We start from the raw sequence: 20,572 nt of genomic DNA on the forward strand, positions 1-20,572 counted from the left end.
CTGTAGGAGAGAGTGGAACAAACACAGAGAGGAGAACGTCCTAGAAAACCACGGTAACGGTTTATCTTAAACCCATCAGCTCTAAAAGTTTTAACATCTTGCCTCACACACTGGGTGTAACTTTATCTGGGTTGGTCTGGTTCGCTCACAACCAATCCAATCCCACTCTTTATCGAGGAAGCAGGATGTGCACAGACCTTGGTTCCCACCTCAGTGGGCAGCAGCAGCAGCAGCAGCAGCTATACTGTTCAGTGATTTAAAAATAACTACAAGGTAATATTTTCTATGCGCCATTAAAAAAACATCCAAATCTGATCTACATGCAGTGTGTGTGTGTGTGTGTGTGTGTGTGTGTAGGTCAGGCCATGACTCTGTCCATCTGTTCTCCTGTCAGCGCTTCCAAGTCACATGACACTTGACCAAACACACACGTCGATGCACGGACACGTATTTCATCCTCCCTCCCTCCTCTTACTCATGACTTCATCACTCTCCCTGGGAGAACTTGGCGGCCCTTTCCCTGCGTCCTCTGCCACCCAGGCCTCACCCCTGGCTGCCGTCTGTCTGGGTTGTTACCTCTTCTTGTGGAGGTTCAGGGTCGCCGTTACCTCAGGGTCATTTGCATCACCGCTGTGGAGTGGTTTGGGTGTTTTACTGAAGTGCATCTCAGGATTTCTTTGCTAATGGCTTGCAGCAAATAGAAGTGTGGCTCCCTTTTATTGGCAGATACACTTTTGGACCTTATCATAGCTGTGATGTATGTCTTCCTAGCAGCTGACTAGATTATCACTCCTCGGGCCTGGGTATAATAGAAAGTGGATCAGCAACATTCATCTGTCTGAAAATGGCTTCATTGTCTCCCTGTGCTTCTCTCGTGTTTCTCTACGTGTTCAGTCCCTTGGGTTTCTGCTGGGTTCTCTGGATTCTTCTCAATCGCTCTGATTTGTTGTCAAAGTCTATTCAAAGGGGGCGACTCTGCCGTCACCACTGAATCCACAAGTCCAGATAACGCCACTGATTTAACTGTGAAATGTGGACATCATGATGGTGTCCTCAGGTCTGTAGTCGGCAGTGCCACGACTCACAAGGTGGAGAATCACATGGCTTAAACTCACATATTTATTCTCAGCATTTACAAGCGTTGTGGAATAGTCTGCTATCCAGGGTGGAACATTGAGTTGCATTTTCATGCTTGCCTGCGTTTATGCAACCCCTCAGCATCGAGGATGTCCAGCATCACTGAGTGATGTGTCCGTCTTTTCCTCCCCAGGGATGAAGACTCCTCTCGGTCCCTCTCAGCTGCTGGAGAGTGGGCGGATCTTCGCCTTTGGTGGAATGTGCCAGGAGCTGATGGAAAGGCCGACGCCTACGAGTGTCAGCCTCTCTGTCCAGAAGACGCTGTCACTGGGTAAATGAAACCTTCCGTCTCCGATGCTTGCATCAGTCCACACATCCTGATTAGCTTCATCTTACGGCCCCACCCAACCAAATGACTTGATATTGTACAGTAAGCCTTTTAGGAAATCTTTGTAGTGGATTTAAAGTCATGCGTCGTGCACTACGGATCACTTTAATTCATTAATTCACTATTATAATTCAAATTATTGTTGTTGTTGTTGTTGTTGTTATTATCAGTATCAATGATTCTTGTGGCGGTCCTTGTGGTTTTCTCCTACAGTCTGACTCACCTGTTGCTTTCAGGTCAGGGCGGGGCGTTTTCTCTGTGTGAGGTTTGCAACCTGCAGCTGGCGTCTGCTGGTCAGGCCCAGGTGCACTACAAGGGCAGGTCTCACCTCCGGAGGGTGAGACAGCTCCAGGCTGGAGACAGGAGACAACAGGCAGCAGGTACGTTATGACCATTTATGTCATGAGGTTGTACTAGTAATAGTAGCAGTTGTTGTTTTAGTATTAATATTAATATTAGTAGTAGTAGAAGTAGTACTATACTAGTAATACAGTTATTAATACCAGCTCTTGGCATCCTCTCTTCCACCAGGGGTTCAGGCTAGACGTGCCCCCCAGGGCACAGCGCTTTGCTCCCATCCTGCAGGGCTGAGTTCCACCCCAGCCCCCCGTCCAGTCCTTAGCGCTCCAGCTAACACAACTTCAGGTAGGACTAGTTCTTCTCTTGGTATTCTGACTGTTTGTCACTTTGTTTGAAACTACGCTCCAACAGACCGCAATGATGCAGACAAACGGCACGCACATGCTCCAGCTGCACGGCAGCGCAATCTAGAATCAGAATCAGTTTAAGGCCGTTGTCAATGAGGGGTCACAGACTAGGATTTATTTATTTTTTCACTGCTATCGTGCAACATGTAACAGAAGATAATGACAATAAGAAAATGCAAACTCAGGGTCATGTGCTCTGTTGGATCAGGAGGCCTGTCCTGTACTTCACCACTACTGCCATCTGCTGGTACCAACAGTGAAACGCCTCACGCTGGCTGACCCGCTTTTGTTGTGGCATCACGTGCGGCTGGAACAGTTTTAGAGCATCCTCAGCAATTCAGACCCAGTTTTAAAGTCAGCCTGCTTGTCAACAGGGTAAGAATGCAAAGCAGTTAAAGTGGAACACCTGCAGCAGGTCAAATGAGCTTATTTTTTAATCATTATAATGCAGAATGCATTGATCCAGTTTGGTGACTTTACTTTACTGGTCAACAATGAACAAAAACACAAAGTAGAACTTGTGTTCTAGAAATCTGTCTTGGAGGAGACGACCGGCAGGTTGGACTCGAAAAAGACATCCTGAAAATAAAACTAGAAAAGCACTCAGAAGCACAGACCTCCGCCAAGCAGCTCATTCCCCTGCTAATTGGATTCACACCATCCACATGGTGATCTGGATTATCATCAAAAGGTTATAAATTGTTCTTGGATTCTTTTTACACCAACCATGAAAAGTAAAAGTGAATCGAAGATTCAGATGTGTATTTTTAACAGATTTTTGAATCCCAAATGGGGTTTTAATGTAATGTTCTTTTCTAACATCATTCTGGATCTGATCCGGATGAAATTAGGTGGTGAGATAGAGGCCCCCACCCTACATGACTGTGTCAAATTCTATAAACATCAGTCAATAATCAACCGAGATATTGAAGAACAAATTTGGACTGGACTGTAATATTGCTGAAAAATTAAAACTGATCCAGAATCCAGGGTCTCTTCTGGATCATCACCATAATTTAATCATCTCTTCCTGGTAACATTCCCAACATTTCCTGAAGATCCATCTACAACCTTTTGAGTTATCTTGCTAACAGGCGGACAAACGTTGGCGATTACATAATCTCTGACTCGATGGAGACTGAAAAAGCAACAAGAAATAAAACGAGAGGAAGAGACCAGAAGTAAATAATAAAGAAACATAAACACGTTATCACAATAGATGGGCTGGTGATTGTGAAAGAAAGGGAACTACAAAACAGTCAAACACACACCTACACACACGTTAGTGCGCAGCAGCAGCTGTAATTACATACTGTGTGTCCATATCAGTGTACAGGTAACAATAACACTGATTAAAGATTAAATCTCGATTACACACACACACACACACAACACTGAGCCTGAATGGATATGTCTTTTTCACTGTCTGTTTGTGACGCTTGAATAGATCTTTGGCCTGAACTCAACTCCATTAGGCTGGAGTGTGTGTGTGTGTGTGTGTGTGTGTGTGTGTGTTTGTTTGTTGGGGGAGGGGGGGGTTGAGCTCGCTGGCTGTGCAGCCTATCAGCACTCGGATGATCTGACATCACGGCCAATGATCCTCAATCAGAGACAAAAATATAAAATGCTGGGATCAATTATTTAGAATTAAAATGAGCCTGTTTATTTATTGGAACAATGGATCAATGATGGGTCAAATTAAACTGTCTTATATCACTGGATTATTTGTATTGATTCATTGATGGGTATGCATTACTTCAATGTTAGTAACTCTATAAACTATGTTGTAGCTTATAACAATGCATTCTGTATTTAAAGCCATCTTGTCATCGTGTTTCCCTGACAGAACACACCACAGCTGTCAGATAGCAGCAGTAAGTGTAGCATTAATAGTATAATAGTACAATACTTCCCTCTGAAATGTGGAAGCGTTCTTCCACCCACTCTGTGTGTAGTTACAACACACAGTACACAACAAACACATCCAACAAGGGAGCACTTAGCACAGTCTGCCATCAACGCCAACTTCACTGAAACCTAAGCAGCCTGATCGGGTGCCAGTCTTCAAAAGCAAACCTCAGTATCATCAACTATGGTGACGTCACCATGATGAAACCCACTGCTCACACATTCCTGCCTTTCTTTAAAAAGCCAAAGCTTAGAATTATGTTATTTTGTTTTATACTTTAACTCCATACATTTATGTGGCCTCTAAACCACAAAACGGTCTCTGATGAATCTGATCAAGTCGAACTCAGGTATTGATTCTGCACAAAGAAGTGTATGACAAAGACTTGACAGCATCCTGTGGGTCCACGTGGGCCTGTAGTGCTGAATGCAACCACTAGAGGGCAGCAGACACGACAGCCACTCAGTCAGTACCTCGCTAATGAGTTCCCGTGATGCACATGAGACTGATGGGGCAGTATTAAAGCCCGTCTGTTCTCAATGGTCGTGTAAACAACAGCACTCTGCTCTTGTATGTTATGTCAATGAGGTTTTAAGGCGACTCTAATTATTGCTGAGTGGTTTATTCCCTTTGATAGTTTAGTGTAAATGTCAAAATGAGCTCACCTCTTCACCTACTTTGTCCCGTGAGCAGTTTGTGTGAGCAGACTGGCTCTAATTAGCTCTCTCGGGCTAATAGAGGTCAAACCCGTGCTGTCCTGCTCACATCTCTGCGTAATGGCTGAGAAACAGACTGTTATTAATAGATGTATAATCTAACGGTTTACGTGTGTGTGTTTAGCAGTGAGTGTATGAATAGACCCTGCTGACAGATTCACACACTCGTGGTTATGTACAGTGGTGACGATGAGCTCAGAGGGGTGACGAGGGCGGTGGGGGGGCTAGAGGCTGGCATGTGACCGGATTTGAACCCTTGATCTTGCATCCACATGAGGTAGATCTGTGACAACCAGTTTACAACTTTGAATATCAATGGCACCGCGTTGGAACCGCGTTAGCACGCAGCGGCTTAGAGCGATAGAGCAACACGGAGACAGAGCCGCAGGGGAAGGGGTTTCCAGCGAGACGGGCTGTCATCACCGCTCACTCTGAACACCATCATCCCAGTGATTTAAGAACGCCGTACTCCCTCTCTCGCTGGGAGTCGCTCGACCTCCTCATCCTCCCTCTGTGCTCACAGAGATGGTCAGGTGGCCGCTCTCTCCTGTGTGTTTCTGCTTTCCTCCACACTGATCTTTGTTATCGGGGGGGAGTAGATGGGTAAAGGAGGGAGGAGGTGAGGCAGCTGTCTCCCTGCAGACGATGTGGAGTAGTTTCCTGAGTGGAGGTAGGAAATCCTTCCGTTTATTTGTGTTTGAGCTCCATGTTAAGCTTCACTATGTTAAGCCTCTATTTTTCAGTCTGATAATGTGCGTGTTGTTTTTGGGGAGATGGTGGTGCTCACATGAGTCTAAGGTCACGACCCGGTATCAAGCCTTGAATTGGTCGGTGTGTCTTCAGTTCAAGAACGAAGGCTTAACTTTTATTTTCTCATCTCATAGAATTGTCTAGATTTCACGGGCTGTTTTGGGGTCTATCAGATCAATAATAAATACATTTCTATTGATCAGTTTCTTGGTCTGGAGCTGGAAGCTCTATTGATGAAGAGAAGATGTGAGAGAATCGGTGCTGGTTCTCCATCACACCCAGGAAGACGCTTTTGAGGCGTATAATCTGCTAAATGTGCAGCATCAGAGAGTTTTTGAGGGATTTCTGGAAGAAACTCTATTTGATTGGAATAGAGGCTGTGATTGGTCGGCTGCGTATGTGACTACTTCCTGTCTGTTCAACTGAACGTCTGTCTGACATTCCTCTCATGATAGATGGCATGATCGCAGTGATTAGGTGCACACTTCTACTCATCACCAGATAACGTGTCTGTCTGTTACGTACACTATTCATACTGACATGCTTGTCAATAGGCGGCCCGGTGGCGCAGTGGTAAGTGCTGTTGCCTCACAGCAAGGAGGTTGCTTGTGGCCTTTCTGTGAGGAGTTTGCGTGTTCTCCCCGTGTCTGCGTGGGTTCTCTCCAGGTTCTCCGGCTTTCTCCTGACACAAAATTGCCCGTGGGTGTGAGTGTGTGTGTGTGTGTGGCTGATTGTTTGTCTCTGTGTTGCCCTGCGATGAACTGGCGGCTTGTCCAGGGTGTACCCCGCCTCTCGCCCAATGACTGCTGAGATAGGCTCCAGCTTGAATAGATCTTCAAGCTGGGACAACGGACAAAGCGGTTGGAAAATGAATGAATGAATGTTTGTCAATACAACCATTAAAAATGAAAATACAATTCTGGTGTCTCGTTGGGTTGTCAGTTGGTTTTTAATGGCTGCTTACAGGTTCTTAGTTTCGGAGGGACTTTTTAGAGTTCCAATGTTTGTATTATTTTAAGAGTTGTCCCGATGCTTAAACAAACTCCATCGTCAATGGAAATATATCCAACCATGACACAACAAAATTCACTTTACTTTTCTAGCACGTTACTTTCACGGATAGATTAAGTCTATTTACACTCTCACGCTTCTTTCTCCTCAGTGAATATATTTACATATTAGCCTGAATAAAATAACTGGTTTCAACGGGTTCTAATGTTGTGAGACACATGAGATGATATAAGAACCGCTCAGCTACAGTTTTACAAACACAGGATATGATGTCATGGATGGATACTGGATTTTAAATCTTTGAATGCTGAAATGATAAGATCTCATGAAGTCTGAGAGGTTTTGCACCACGCCTCCATAGTGGCGGTGAACTGGGAGCCGTGGTAACAATCAGGGAAGCAGGAGATGAAGAGAGCAAATGATCCGGTTGGAAATGGACAACAGGAAGGAAATGCTTCAGTTCAGTGGACTGGATCCAGGTCTGGACTTGGTTCCCAGGTTGCAGGCGTGCTCTAGACTCAGACATTATGGGATGCTGTCTTTATTGTTTCATCCTTGTGTGGAGGGTGTGAAACTGAGTGGGTTGTGTTTTCTCACTCAGACGGTTTACTCTGTAGATATTAAATGTGCATCATTTGCCGGGCGGCTCCAGTGTCGTGGTCATGTGGACACGTCTGCGTCGTCACCAGACGTTGGAGGTGATGCCCAGTCTCCAGGTCTTCACCCACTTTCACATGACATGAACCCAGGTGGACTTCAGTGTGTCTGAAATGTTTCTGGTAAGAAGAAATCAAGCAGTGTGTTATTGATCCTGTCAGAAGCCTCAATGTAAAAGGACAGAATGAATTAAGAATTATATTTCATCTTTTTGTTTCATTTAATCTATGATTTTTCCCTTCCTCTCCCGTCTGCTTTCATATTCTTGCTGCGGTTGTGTGTGTGTGTGTGTGTGTGTGTTATTTTGGATGAAGGATCTGAATGTGACCTACTTACACACACTCACACAGGCTTGCTACGCTAATGTGTGTGTTTTTGTGCGTTATGATAATGCAGTGTGATGTCTAATACTGCCGTCAGCATCGCCACTCTCAGTCTCTGTCGTTCTGCCACTCTCTCGCTCTCTCGGTGGATCAGGAGCGTTTAGCGTGAGGATGCAGGTAGAGCGACGGGATCTCGTCCCAGCGGGTAAACTGGGGATTGAGACGGGACAGTCGGATCCATACAGCAATCCTCACAGAAGCAGAAATCAGGCTGTGCTTGCACACACCTTTTGACATGAATCAGCATCTACTGATCTACACCGGTCTGATCGTCACTGTCTGTCAGCCAGTTAAGTAACAGCTTAAAAGTCATCTTTTCCTGATTGAGTCATTCACAGGAAGCAGCTAAACACCTGCCAGTCCTTTTATTGCTTAGTGACAAGAAACCCGAGTCTCATTTTAACAAGTTCTTTGGTTCCAGCTTCTCAAATGCAAATACTTCCTGGTGTTAAAGCAACTCCAACGCTTTCTGACACACAATTCTTGTTGTTAAAGAGTTGAAATGACTGAGAATCACTGCTAAAATACTTTATCTACAAACCCACGGCAACAACAATGATAACGATACTGATACTACTACTACTACTATACTACTGCTACTACTACTATACTACTACTACTGCTACTGCTACTGCTACTACTGCTAAGATACTTTATCTACAAACCCACGGCAACAACGATGATAACGATACTGATACTACTACTACTACTATACTACTGCTACTACTGCTACTACTACTATACTACTACTACTACTACTGCTACTGCTACTGCTACTACTGCTAAGATACTTTATCTACAAACCCACGGCAACAACGATGATAACGATACTGATACTGATACTACTACTACTATACTACTGCTACTGCTACTACTGCTAAGATACTTTATCTACAAACCCACGGCAACAACGATGATAACGATACTGATACTACTACTACTACTATACTACTGCTACTACTACTATACTACTACTACTGCTACTGCTACTGCTACTACTGCTAAGATACTTTATCTACAAACCCACGGCAACAACGATGATAACGATACTGATACTACTACTACTACTATACTACTACTACTACTACTACTACTACTACTATACTACTGCTACTACTACTACTACTACTACTACTACTACTGCTACTACTGAAGATACTTTATCTACAAACCCACGGCAACAACGATTATAATGATACTGATTCTACTATACTACTATACTACTGCTACTACTACTATACTACTACTACTACAGCTACTACTACTACTACTGCTGCTACTACTGCTGCAGCTGCTGCTACTACTACTGCTAATACTAATAATACTAATAATAATACAATCTGAAACTGTTATAGCTGAAAGTGTGACGTAAGTCTGGTGTAAAATCTGATCAGGATCCAGAACATCAAACTAATAATGACACCAACATGATTCACCATGTGAGGGTCAAACTGGGAGCCCTGCTTTCAGAGCAGTGATGACACCGAGCTGTCTTGGTGGAGGTTTGTGCTTTCTATAATTTTAATGGCTATTATCTTAACTGCAAACCAGCAGCTTTAACACACACACACACACACACACTCTGTGTAACAGGAGACAGTGTGAATCAGCAACTTCTCTTTTATCGCATCACACACAAACACACACACAGACACACACAAGCAACAGGGTAACATAATCTTTAATCCCCCAATATAATCTTTAAGTAGAGTGTCTCCTCTCTCTCTCTCTCTCTCTCTCTCATCCTTGGGGATAGAGTTCTTTCTTTCTCTCTCTGGAGGAAATTGCAGAAGGGGGATTAATAAAATGCTCTAACACACACACACACACACACACACACAACTCCCAGGGTTTGGGGTTCAGATAGTGATATTACATGCCAGTCTTGCTGTAACCTGATATACACTCCCCCGCCCCTCTCTCTCTTCACACACACACACACACGCACTCACTGTTGCTTGCTGGCTGTTGATCTCTGGTTGGTAACATGACAGGAGCAATGAAAGCATAACCAGACGGACGTAGACAACATAATGCAGCAAAGTAGAATCCATTCAGACAGAAGTGGGACAAACAGCTGGAGTAAAACGTGAAGAGGCAGGAAGGTAGGAACTCTCCTTCCATTCAATGTCCTCCTCTTCATCGCCAGTCTCCTCCTCCTCCTCGGCCTTCATTGGTTTCCTGTCGGTTTGGACCCCGTCCATTCAAACTCTTCTCATTAACAGCACCAGGTTTGTTTAAATGGGTGGCGAGCTAATGAAGCTAAGGACAGACAGCATGACGGCATGTTGTCATTTATACTGCAGAAAACCCCCTGATTATCCAGCAGAGACATTAAAGTGTATTGATCACAAAGAGCTTTGGAAAGACACCACATTTGTTACTTTGTATTTTATTTTTTACTACTTCCTAACAACATTGTATAAAAAAAACAATCTTCACCTTTGTGATGTTTTGAAAATAATTTACACGTCGATATTAATGGCAAAGGACAAATATGGCGGCAGCAGGAGGAAGACGAGGTGATGCGCCCAGCAGATGCAACGCTCGCCTTTGATCTCTAAAGAACATCAACGGGCCTTTACTCAGACCAAGCTGGATTCCATCGCTTCGTCTGATGGTTTAACACACAGCGGGTGTGAAACAACAAGTGCGCCTTTGTATTGAGAGCAACGCGTTCATTTGCACACGTGACACGGCAGCTGCAGCTTTTTTCACAAGCTGATGGGAATCATTGTCGCGACCTGCTACTCATCTTCACAGGTAATCTGAGCCCCCCAGCTTCCATGTCGACGCGGCGGAATTATTCCTAGTGAGGCAGCGCTTGCTGTGTACCAAGCTATTAGGATCATTCATTCCCCAGCATATGAGGGGGGATTTAACCCTTGCTTGGACACACATGCTGGAGTTTTGCTTTTTGTTGGACTGGCCTTGTTTCCTCAGTATATCAGCGCATACGTTTAACTGTCTTCCTGTACTACTCTTCCTTTAAGTACGTTAGTCTTGTGTGTGTGTGTGTGTTTGAGGACATATGCTACTTTTAGGGTCAAATTTCTTACTGAAGGGCCGTTACGCAGGGGATGACTTGTCCGAGTACTGACAGAAGCATTGTTCTATTTCCACTTACATTGGTTCTAGGCTGGTTCTAGGCTGAGTGACTTGGAACCACTGAGATTCCTAATATAATTTAGGAATTATATGAATAATTTCCTAATTATATGAAACGGTTAAATTGATTAGCGTTCAGCTGTTTGATAGAGATGGTCCGATCAGTTAGAAGAGGCTCAGTCTGTAGGTCGCATTTTGAGATTTTACTTGTCTTTTTATTAAGCGAGTGCCCAATGCAGAATCACTGATGCTGAGAGAGAGAGAGAGAGAGAGAGAGAGAGAGAGAGAGAGAGAGAGAGAGAGAGAGAGAAAGAGAGAGGGGCCAGAACTATAAATCTTCCTGCTGCAGATAGAACTGGCTGAAACAAGAATTAGAATGGGTTTAGACTAAATCTATGCACAGACAATTGAATCTCAGCAGCTGCCGGCACACGCTGCAGCGGGAGGGATCAAAGAAACGTTCGCCATGCAGACTTATTACCCTCGCCGAAGCGGAGGCGAGGGTATTGCAATTGGGTGCGTTTGTTTGTCTGTCTGTTTGTTTGTTTGTTTGTCTGTCCGAGCACATAACTCAAAAACTAGTAACCCAATCGACTTGAAATTTTTACACAAGCAAGGTTCTGTCCGTGGCTCGGTCCTCCCCGAGAATGGTGTTGATCCGGATCTGGATCCAGATTCTAGAATTATTTTTACATCTGGAATTGTGCCTGTGCTGTAAACTGCCACTTTAAGAGGGAGGGACACGAATGGCATGATGGGAAAAAGAGTCCAGAAGATGGCTTGTAGTACATTCCGGAGCAGCAAGCTAGAGCAGGTTTGGCCCCTCTGATCCGGAAGCCCTGTTTACTGTCTCACAAGATCCAATAGTCTATTGGAGGCGAGGGTCTGCAATCTCTGATTGTCGTTTTCTAGTTTAACCATGAAATAGTTCCTGTGATTCGCTGGAACCAAAGTTGGTTGATGAGAATTTGTAGCGTGGAGTTCAGTTTTAGTGAACATCAGCACATGGCTTTAAGCTGTTTTGATTGTGCTAAGCGTGGCTGTTGTAGCATTTTAGTGGTGTTGGTCCATCCATCCAGGATCCCAACGGACACTGGACTTCTCTTTGGTTTTCAGGATGTTTCAGCTCTCACCTGAAGTTTCCTCACTTCTAACTAGACCTCATTCTGTTCCAGGAGGGCGCTGCTGCACCCGTGATGCGTCCCGCCCTTCTGTGTAAGCTCTATCCTGGGAAGTTAGCGGTGTTTAGCCTGCACGGTCGATTCTGTCCAGCTCTGATCACCCTCTCTTGGAGGAGTTTGTTCTTCTACGCTCTGGGCGCAGATACAAACTCCCCAGGATAAAGAGCAATAGATTTAAATTTTCATTTGTCCCAAGTGCAATAAATGTTCTTAACCTGCGCTAACCTTCACTTGTCTGCACTGCTAAGCAGCACTTTATTCATTAGGGCCTCCATCCGAGAGATAGGACAGATTTATCTTTTTATCTTTTTTAAGGTTGTTTTTACTGTTGTTTTACTTTACATGTTCCATGTCGTCCTGTGCATTGTGATATTGTTGTTGACCTCTGCTGCAAAAAAAATTCCCCTTGAGGGACAATAAAGCTCTGAACTGAACTGAACTGAACTGAACTGAACTGGCTCCCAGCTCATCATGTCAAAAAAAAAAAACAATCTACCTAAAAAGGCAAACACATTCCTCCATGACAACACCCATGAGAACAACTGGAGTGACACTGTTGAGTGTTGTTAAAGTTGTCACAACTTTTATTACTTCCCATTTGCAGACTGCAGATAAAAAAATATGATTAAAAAAACAAACTTGGATTGTTATTTTTGTTGTTTTATTTTTGTTATTTTGCCAGATCTTTGGCTCAATAGCGAACCATCTGAACTAAAATGGGTTCATTACTGTGTTGTTGGCTGGTTTCCATTTAGGTTTACTGACTGTTTCTGTTTCCATGTCAAAGCAAGAGCAGATGTCTTTCAGTATTTATAGCATCATCTTAGAACTGCAACTTACTGTATGAGCAGAAGGGTTCCTGCGTGGTAGGTGTGTGTGTGTGTGTGTGTGTGTGTGTGTGCGGTAACATGATATTGGAGGACAGAATGACAGAATTAAGACTCTGTCACCACTCTATAATTCACAGTCTCATATGAAAAAACTTCTCTCCTTCATTCTCAACATACAGGAACCTTGTCAGACTAATTAATGTAGCAGTTTAGAGTGTAGAGGGCCACTATAAAAGACTTCCGTAAGTATAGTTAAAAAGAAACAGCATGCAACTGACAAGTGACGTGTCGATCATGTGTGGTCTTGGTGGACACTCGAGAATGTTCAGGCAGTGGCGAGTCAAGGTTTGTCTAGGAGAGTCCAATAGTCCATGTTCTGGAGGTCGCTGACATGGTTTGATTCGTCCTTGAAGAAGAGTCCTATTTTCTCAGAATTGGGCACCGAACATAGAAAAGTGTGTCACAGCTGGACAAGAACTTAAAACCATCATCTTTGTCTCTGTCTTCGACTCACAGTAATCCACTTTCCCCCTGGTCCTGTGAGTTAACCCGGGCCTCGACCAATCCGCTATGACTTTCATATTTATGGTTGAATGCATTTTGGAATTTTGCAGCGTGTTACGCCGGATCCCATTCCTGCAGCAATCCTTGATCCAGGCTTGGGGAGCGGCTCATGGAAGACACTGGCAGTGCTACGCTAGCTCCTGCTAGCCGCACTGCCAGTGCAACCCATGAGGCTGCATTGTAATTATTCATAGGTGTAATCTGGATTAAACCTGTTTGAGTCCTCTCACAGCCACACTCTCTGCTTTTAAAGGAAATTAAGATGTTAACCTGGTCTGTTTATCATAATTCAGATTCAGTTAAATAGCATCTCCCGGCTAATTGAATCTGATCCACACAGCGACCTGTCATCCGGCTACATGTGTCTCGTTACTGCACTGCGTGGTGTCATGGTGGTCTGAGCTAAATGAGCTGTAGTTATAAATGCAGACACTGACTCATGGCTCAGCAAGATGAGGATAAAGTCAGAGCGTGGTATGGCACTCAGCTAATCCACAGCTATCCTAATGTCATTCACACACAGCTGACTCCATCTGGGGTGCCGTTTATAAAACCTTGCATGTGATCCATGCTGATATGGTATAGGTGTGCACAAAACTTTGATGCAGCAAAAAAAAAAATTATAACACTGAGGTGACGTTTTCACAGCTTACCTGAAAATGTGCGCGCACAAATGGTTGGCGCAAAGCACCTCGTGATGCAGGCGGCAAGCAGAGTAACTTTGCAGCATCGCCTCGAAGCGTGATGTTTTACATCCAAATCAAACAGCACTATATGAACAACTAAAGAACTTGCCAATAATGTTACCCTCCTGGTGTGGGACAGCTGATATTGGCTTCTTGTCAATAGTAAAGAACCAGGGAGCTACTTAAAAACCCCTTAGAGGACATTCTGTCCATTCAAATCGAAGCTGTAGCCGACATGGGAAAAACATACCAGTGGCTGTAAAAGACAGAAGACAGCGGTAGTGGTAGCTGGAGCAATCCCGAGCGAGAGCACCATCAGGAAAAAAAGAACACGAAAAGCTTGAGAAATACCGAGGGCTGAAGAAAGAGCTGGAGAAAATGTGGGGAGTGAAGGCAACAGTGGTGCCAGTAGTAATCGGGGCACTAGGGCTAAGCTGGGGGCTCCAGCAGACACCAGGAACAATAGAATAGAATAGCATAGAACAACGCCCGACATCTGCGTCCAGAAGAGCGTCCCAGGGACGTCCCTCAAGCTCCCAGGCCTCCGGTAGAGGACCCGAGCTTAAAGGAGGCACCATATCATCTTTTGAGATTCATTTCGATCTTTCAATCTCTGTCTCTCTGCTTCCAGGAAGTGGGTGTAATGCAGTGGGCGGAGCATTGCCAGGGCTCGTATGTCCCAGTGGCCCCTCGGTGATGATGAAGCCCTTCTTGCCGTTTCCTATGGAGACGACATCACCAGTCAGTCTTTTCCCAAACTTCAGCACGGTATGACTGTGGGGAGGGGGGCACAGCACCAGTGACCGGGTGCATGGTGCTACCGACATGAAGAGACCGGCCACTCTCTCGCCGTCACTCTGTTCCAGCTGTTCTGAGCAGACTGGCGAGTTCTGACCGCTGTCTCCTGCAGATGGACCCGGTGCAGAAAGCCGTCATCAACCACACCTTCGGTGTTACCCTGGTTCCCAAAAAGAAACAGGTCATCTCATGCAACGTCTGTCAGCTGAGGTTCAACTCTGATGTGAGTGAGCTGCTTTTATTTTCATGTTCAAAACGTTCTGTGCCCCCCCACCCCCCCCAGAGGTGAGAGAAGTGGGGGAACTAGCTTGAAAGCCGAGTCCAGTGAGATGCTCTCCCAATAGCCCATATTTACAATTAGAAAGTGACTTTCTTCGAATCCAAACTGATAAGTGACAAAGCAAAGCTGCTCATCTTGAATGATTTGTATTTTAACGTCCATAAAGTTGTTTTTTCCCGCTCAGTCTCAGGCAGAAGCTCATTACAGAGGCGGGCGCCACGCCAAGAAGCTCAAGTCTCAGGAGAACAAGGCCAAGCTGTCGGTCACGGTGGACTCCCGACTGTGCAGCGGGAGTTCTTCTGGCCCCGCCCTTCCTGTCACAGCGAGCGGCGCCAATCAGATCTCAGGTTGCTATCCACCAATAACAGTTGGGTTACTGTCACAGGCCATGTCGATGGTGTGTTTGTGTTTTTAATTCCCTCATCCTCTCTTTCCTTCTCTCTTCTTCCTGTTACACATCCCTCCAGATCTTTTATCTAGCCTCACCGATTCCTCACCTCTCCTTAAAAACATCCCCTACGCCTCCTCGCCCCCCTCCTCCTTGTCCGTCAGAGCAGGCAGTGAGCTTCCTCCCTGCAGTCCTCCCTCTGCTCTCCCCGCCCCTGGCCTCTTCTCTTCCTCCACATCATCTTCTTCCAAAGCCTCTCCTCCAGCTCTTATCACTTCCTCCTTGTCCCCTGTTCCTCCTCCTCCGGTCTCTACCCAGGCCTCCTCCTTGGATGCTCCTCTCTCAGCGGAGTCAGAAGAGGAGAAGGCCAAAAAGCTTCTCTACTGCTCTCTGTGTAAAGTCGCCGTCAACTCTCTGTCTCAGCTGGAGGCTCATAATGCAGGTGAGGAGGAAGAATCTTATTATCTCCCTCAAGGAGGTTATATTTTTGACGGCGTTTGTTTGTTTGTCTGTTTGTTAGCAGGATTACGGAAAAACTGTGGATCTTGGAAAAAGGGTCTTGGTCTAACTTAGATCCAAATACCCATCTGGATACAAAGAAATCTGGATTTTCCCATTTACTTATAATGGAGGCTTTAAAAATTATTTTTTTTATTTTAACATTGAAAACTACATTTACTGATTAAAAAATCAGTTAAAAATACACATGATAATGATGATGAATATATTTATTAGATAGAATGTTACATTACAAGTACAGTCAAACAGTAGCACGTATTACAGTACAAGTACAGTCAAACAGTAGCACGTATTACAGTACAAGTACAATCAAACATCCTGTCTAAGAGGAGCATTTAAAAAAAAGCCCTTGCATCAACTCTGATTCACGTTTACTTTTCATGGTTGGTGTATAAAGATACCCAGAACAATTTAGAACCTTTTGGTGATGATCCAGATCGGCATGTGGACGGTGGAAATCTAATTAGGAGGGGAATGAGCTGCTTGGCGGAGGTCTGTGCTCTCTGAGTGCTTTTCTACTTTATTCTGTCACGAACACACGGAACAGCCTCAGGTGGGGTTGAACCCGTCCTTGTTGCTATGAGGGAACAGCTCCACCTTCTGCGGCAACGTGCCGCCCCCATAGTGAAATAACCCCAACCTCAGCCTACCTTATCCAACACCTTTTTGGGTGAAGCAGAACAAAGGCTGTGGACCAGACCTGATCATTCAGTGTTCATGGACCTTATTAAAGTTCTTAGGGCTCAGTGGAAACAAATCCGTTCAACAAGGTTCTAAATCTAGTGTTTAGAAAGCACGCATGGCTAGACAGGTGTCCATATACTTTTGGTCGTGTGTTGCATCGAGGATTTTTGACCGTGGTTGTTGGACTTGAGACCCTGTTGGTGTGTTCAGTATTGGGTTTTCACCTTTTCTTCTTCTTCAGGTTCAAAGCACAAGACAATGCTGGAGGCTCGGACCGGTGCTGGACCAATAAAGGCCTACCCTCGACCCGGAGCCAAGCTGAAGAACGGGAGCAGCTCTGGACTGAAGGGCTCTGGCCTGCAGAATAAAACCTTCCACTGCCAGACCTGTGATGTCCATGTCAACTCTGAGATTCAGCTTAAGCAGGTACAAACACAGCAGGCACAAAGTGAAACGTTACCTTGCTGTAACTTCGCTTTTAAAATTTGCTTTTAAGATTCTGATCCATGAGAAAGGAGTTTGCCTGTTTCAAAAGTCTCTATTTCCTCCATAGCGCAAATAAATAATGAGAAGTTTAGTCGTTTCCAAAACCCACCCAGGTGAGACGAGCCTTCTGCGTGCTCAGCTTTGTTGTCAGTGTTTGTTGTTGTTTTTTCTTCCAGCACATCTCCAGCAGGAGACACAAGGACAGGGTGGCAGGAAAACCCAGCAAACCCAAATACAGTCCTTACAGCCAGCAGCAGCGCGGCTCGCTCCCGGTAAGCCCTCCCTCTCTATTCCATACCTTGTTCATCACTATAATAGATCAACGTGAATATAATCAAATAGCAACACAACTACGTATTTGTTTCTACATCAATGGATCTATTAATTCCTCTCCTTGTTTGCTCATATTCCTTTTTTCTCTCCACTTTTCATTCCCTGTTTTCTTTCTTTTCTCTGCTTTCCTTCCTTGCCTCCTCTCTTCTTCTTCCTTCTCCTAATTTATCACTGCCTTTTTTTCCGTCCCTCTCCTCCGCAGGAGTCGGTGAAGCCTTCCATCTCTCCTTCCTTCCTCTCTGCTCCCTTTGCTCCTCCACCCTCCTCCCTCACCGCCGCCCTTTCCCTCCCTCCCTCACCTCTGCCCTCCTCCTCCATCCTCACTACCAACTCCTCACACCTCACACCTGCCATTTCTCTCCATCCTCGCCCTGCAGCCTCCTCAACCCTCTTCACAGCCTCCTTCCTTCACCCAGCTCCTGGACCAATCAGAACGAGTCAAGGATCAATTCTCTTCGCCCCCTACTAACGGCAGCGTTGGCTGTGGGAGTCGAACTGCTCGACCTCTGATCTTCAGTTTGTTGGAGCTCGAGAAGCAGTGGAGCGTTTTGGGACAGCTCTGCCCTCACGGCTGCTGAGATTCAAACCTGCAACGTTCTCACCTGACTGAGGATCCAAGCAGAGAAATGAGAGGGCAGAACCTCCTTCTTCTGTCTGGGACAGTCGCAGCTGTCCTAAACAGTAAACTTTACAGGTTTTATCCAAACCAGAAACCAACTTGTTGTTTTACATTCATCTGAACAGAAGCAGGGAATATAGTCACAAATCCTGGAAACGCTGGGATATTTGTCATGCAGGTGTGGAAATTTGATTGTTGAAAAGCCTCCCCAAAAATGGAAACGGTCCAAAAACAAAACCAGGAAGTGTGTGGGGATTTTTTTGTGTGTTACAATTTTTATATTGATGCTTGAGATTCAGCCGGTTCTAATTCAGAACCCCAAAGAACCTCATCCTTTATGACACGGGGCTTTTCACGGCCGCTGGAATCTACTGAAATATCAGAGGTTGGTTTCAATACATTGGCTTGATTGGGAGAAGGAGAATCAGATGCAGGATGGAGAGAACTGGACCAGTAGGATCAAAGTCTCACTGGTGTCTGCTGCAGACTGGACTAAAAGGTTTACAAGCAAGTCGGGTTCAAAATCTCTTCTGAGAAAAACACAGTTGATGGAGGAACTAACCTCCATGGAACTTCAGAGAACCCAACAGCTGGACTATTGGACCGCTGGACCGTGGATGCTGCAGGTGTCCCCCATCAAGCGACTTTGAGTTTTTAGAAAAGCGCTATATAGATAAAATGTATTATTATTATCAGACGTCCTCCTCAGACATCCCTAAACTCATGTTGGGCCCATTCCCAACTTACATGATCTTGAGCAAACAAACGTGGAAATTGACAAAGATAAATTTAAATATAAACGTGATGGCATTCTATACATTTGTTATTAGCAATATATATATATATATATAAGGAAAGACCAATGGAAGTCATTGGTTTCAACGTCTTACTAAATATATAATAATTACAATTGTTTCAAATACATCATTTCATTTGAGTTTCTTGTTAATGTTCATTAAACAACTAGATGGTGTAGTTTTTAGCAAACGTTGCTAAAACACATCCATGCAGAGTCACATCCGGATGGTTCTTTCGGGATAGTTTGAGACTCGTCCTCCACCTTCGGTTGTCTCGTCCCTTCAGGCCTCTTTGTGTCTGATCCCAACCTCCGGTGTGTTATAGAGCGACGCAGCACCAGGGCCAGAGCTACCTCCTGGTGTTATTGTGAGAAAGGCCTTCAGTCTTGACTATTGCCTGGTCATAATCTGCCAATCTGTTCTTTCACTATCTTACTGAGTCTGCCTGGAACGGTCTGGAGTTTAAATTGTCTCCGAGTCTGAGGACCTTCAAGCTTTCAGCCAATCACTGGAACTTTTAACAACAGCAAAGGAACATTTCCCTTAAATAAGATTATTTGCTTTTCCATTGTGTTGCTGCTTTCTGTGCACGCTGGTATTATATTTTGACAATAAGTATTGCAAGTAATCTCCCAAAAGCCTTTTTTTTAAATGATTCTTTTATGATTATGATTTGTCCATCCATCCGGTCTGGATGCCGGAGACATTTCAACGGCCAGTGCCCAGCTCTGGATGAACCCTTTAATTCAAGCTCCGCTGCCTTTCCTCTGCCGCCACCCTCAGGATAATCGTCACACCCACTGGCAGCCTTGCTCCCAGTGATTTTGTCCCAGTGCTCACAGATACCAGTGTGGTTGAAAGTCTTGAAAATCATCAGTAGATTGTTTTGTTTTTTGCATCCATCACATTCTTTTTGCAGGATGTTGACATGATGAAGCTAATCTGATCTGATAGTTGTTATTTCACATTTTGACCAGGTCTAAAAACTCATGTGAGTGTTTGCCCTGAGTCTTGTTCACTCCGCCACGTTATTTCCAGATCCTGAAAACCAGCCAGTCATCACTTGTTCTGCTCCTCGTTCATCAGAAGGCAGTTGAAGTAATGCAGCGATGAGGGTTGACTCTCATTGGCCGGAGGAGCTTTAAATAAGAGCTTTATTACCCAAAAGAAACTGACAGCGGTGTACATTTGGTTTTTTTGTTGCAAATACAACAAATAATGCTAAATAAATGTCAGTGATTGTGGCTGCTGTTTCTGTAAATATAAAATCATTTAATAAGATATAGCACTATTTGAGACTTTATTGGAATGGAAAACGGCCATTCCTCTTTCAGCTGCAGTCTCTTGAATGAAAGCTTGACATTTCTTACTTAAAGTTTGCGTCCAGGCATTCGGGTTTGGATTTTGTCTGGCTTTGGTCGCTGTCTCAGCGCTGACGTTTGTTCCGGACGTCGTGAGGAGGCTGTTCTGCTCCTCAGGGATGGTGAAACACAGACAGCAAGCTCCTCTGCTTTCTGCTGAGTGTGGCTGCATGTGACAAAAACACGTTCTTCCTCTTCATTCTGAATGAATAATGCAAACAGAAAGACATATAATGTCATATCCTCACTGGCAGATACTGGTATCCCCCCCCCTATGGTTTTACATGGTCAGTATGTCCCTGCCGGGCCTCTTGCCTCCTCCTGAATAACTTGAAGCATC

General features: G+C 44.7%; 1 protein-coding gene across 1 annotated transcript; it reads left to right on the top strand.

Annotated features, from left to right (window-relative positions):
* The first annotated feature begins 1,260 nt into the window (after positions 1-1,260).
* znf385b (zinc finger protein 385B) lies at positions 1,261-17,924 on the top strand. The gene is made up of 10 exons (XM_068746339.1): positions 1,261-1,408; positions 1,702-1,845; positions 1,997-2,110; positions 14,599-14,735; positions 14,878-14,988; positions 15,230-15,392; positions 15,513-15,875; positions 16,878-17,062; positions 17,299-17,394; positions 17,658-17,924. The coding sequence occupies exons 1-10, from the start codon at positions 1,273-1,275 to the stop codon at positions 17,922-17,924; spliced, it is 1,716 nt and encodes a 571-aa protein (XP_068602440.1). The 5' UTR covers positions 1,261-1,272.
* The last annotated feature ends 2,648 nt before the right edge of the window (positions 17,925-20,572 follow it).

The sequence above is a fragment of the Brachionichthys hirsutus genome, chromosome 12 (assembly GCF_040956055.1).
Source record: "Brachionichthys hirsutus isolate HB-005 chromosome 12, CSIRO-AGI_Bhir_v1, whole genome shotgun sequence".
Classification (NCBI taxonomy): Eukaryota; Metazoa; Chordata; class Actinopteri; order Lophiiformes; family Brachionichthyidae; genus Brachionichthys; species Brachionichthys hirsutus.

Coding starts and splice junctions, on each gene's coding strand:
- znf385b (XM_068746339.1), top strand. CDS start 1,273: ATGAAGACTCCTCTCGGTCCCTCTCAGCTGCTGGAGAGTGGGCGGATC. Junction 1,846..1,996: donor CAGGAGACAACAGGCAGCAG/GTACGTTATGAC, acceptor CTCTTCCACCAG/GGGTTCAGGCTAGACGTGCC. Junction 14,736..14,877: donor TTTTCCCAAACTTCAGCACG/GTATGACTGTGG, acceptor TGTCTCCTGCAG/ATGGACCCGGTGCAGAAAGC.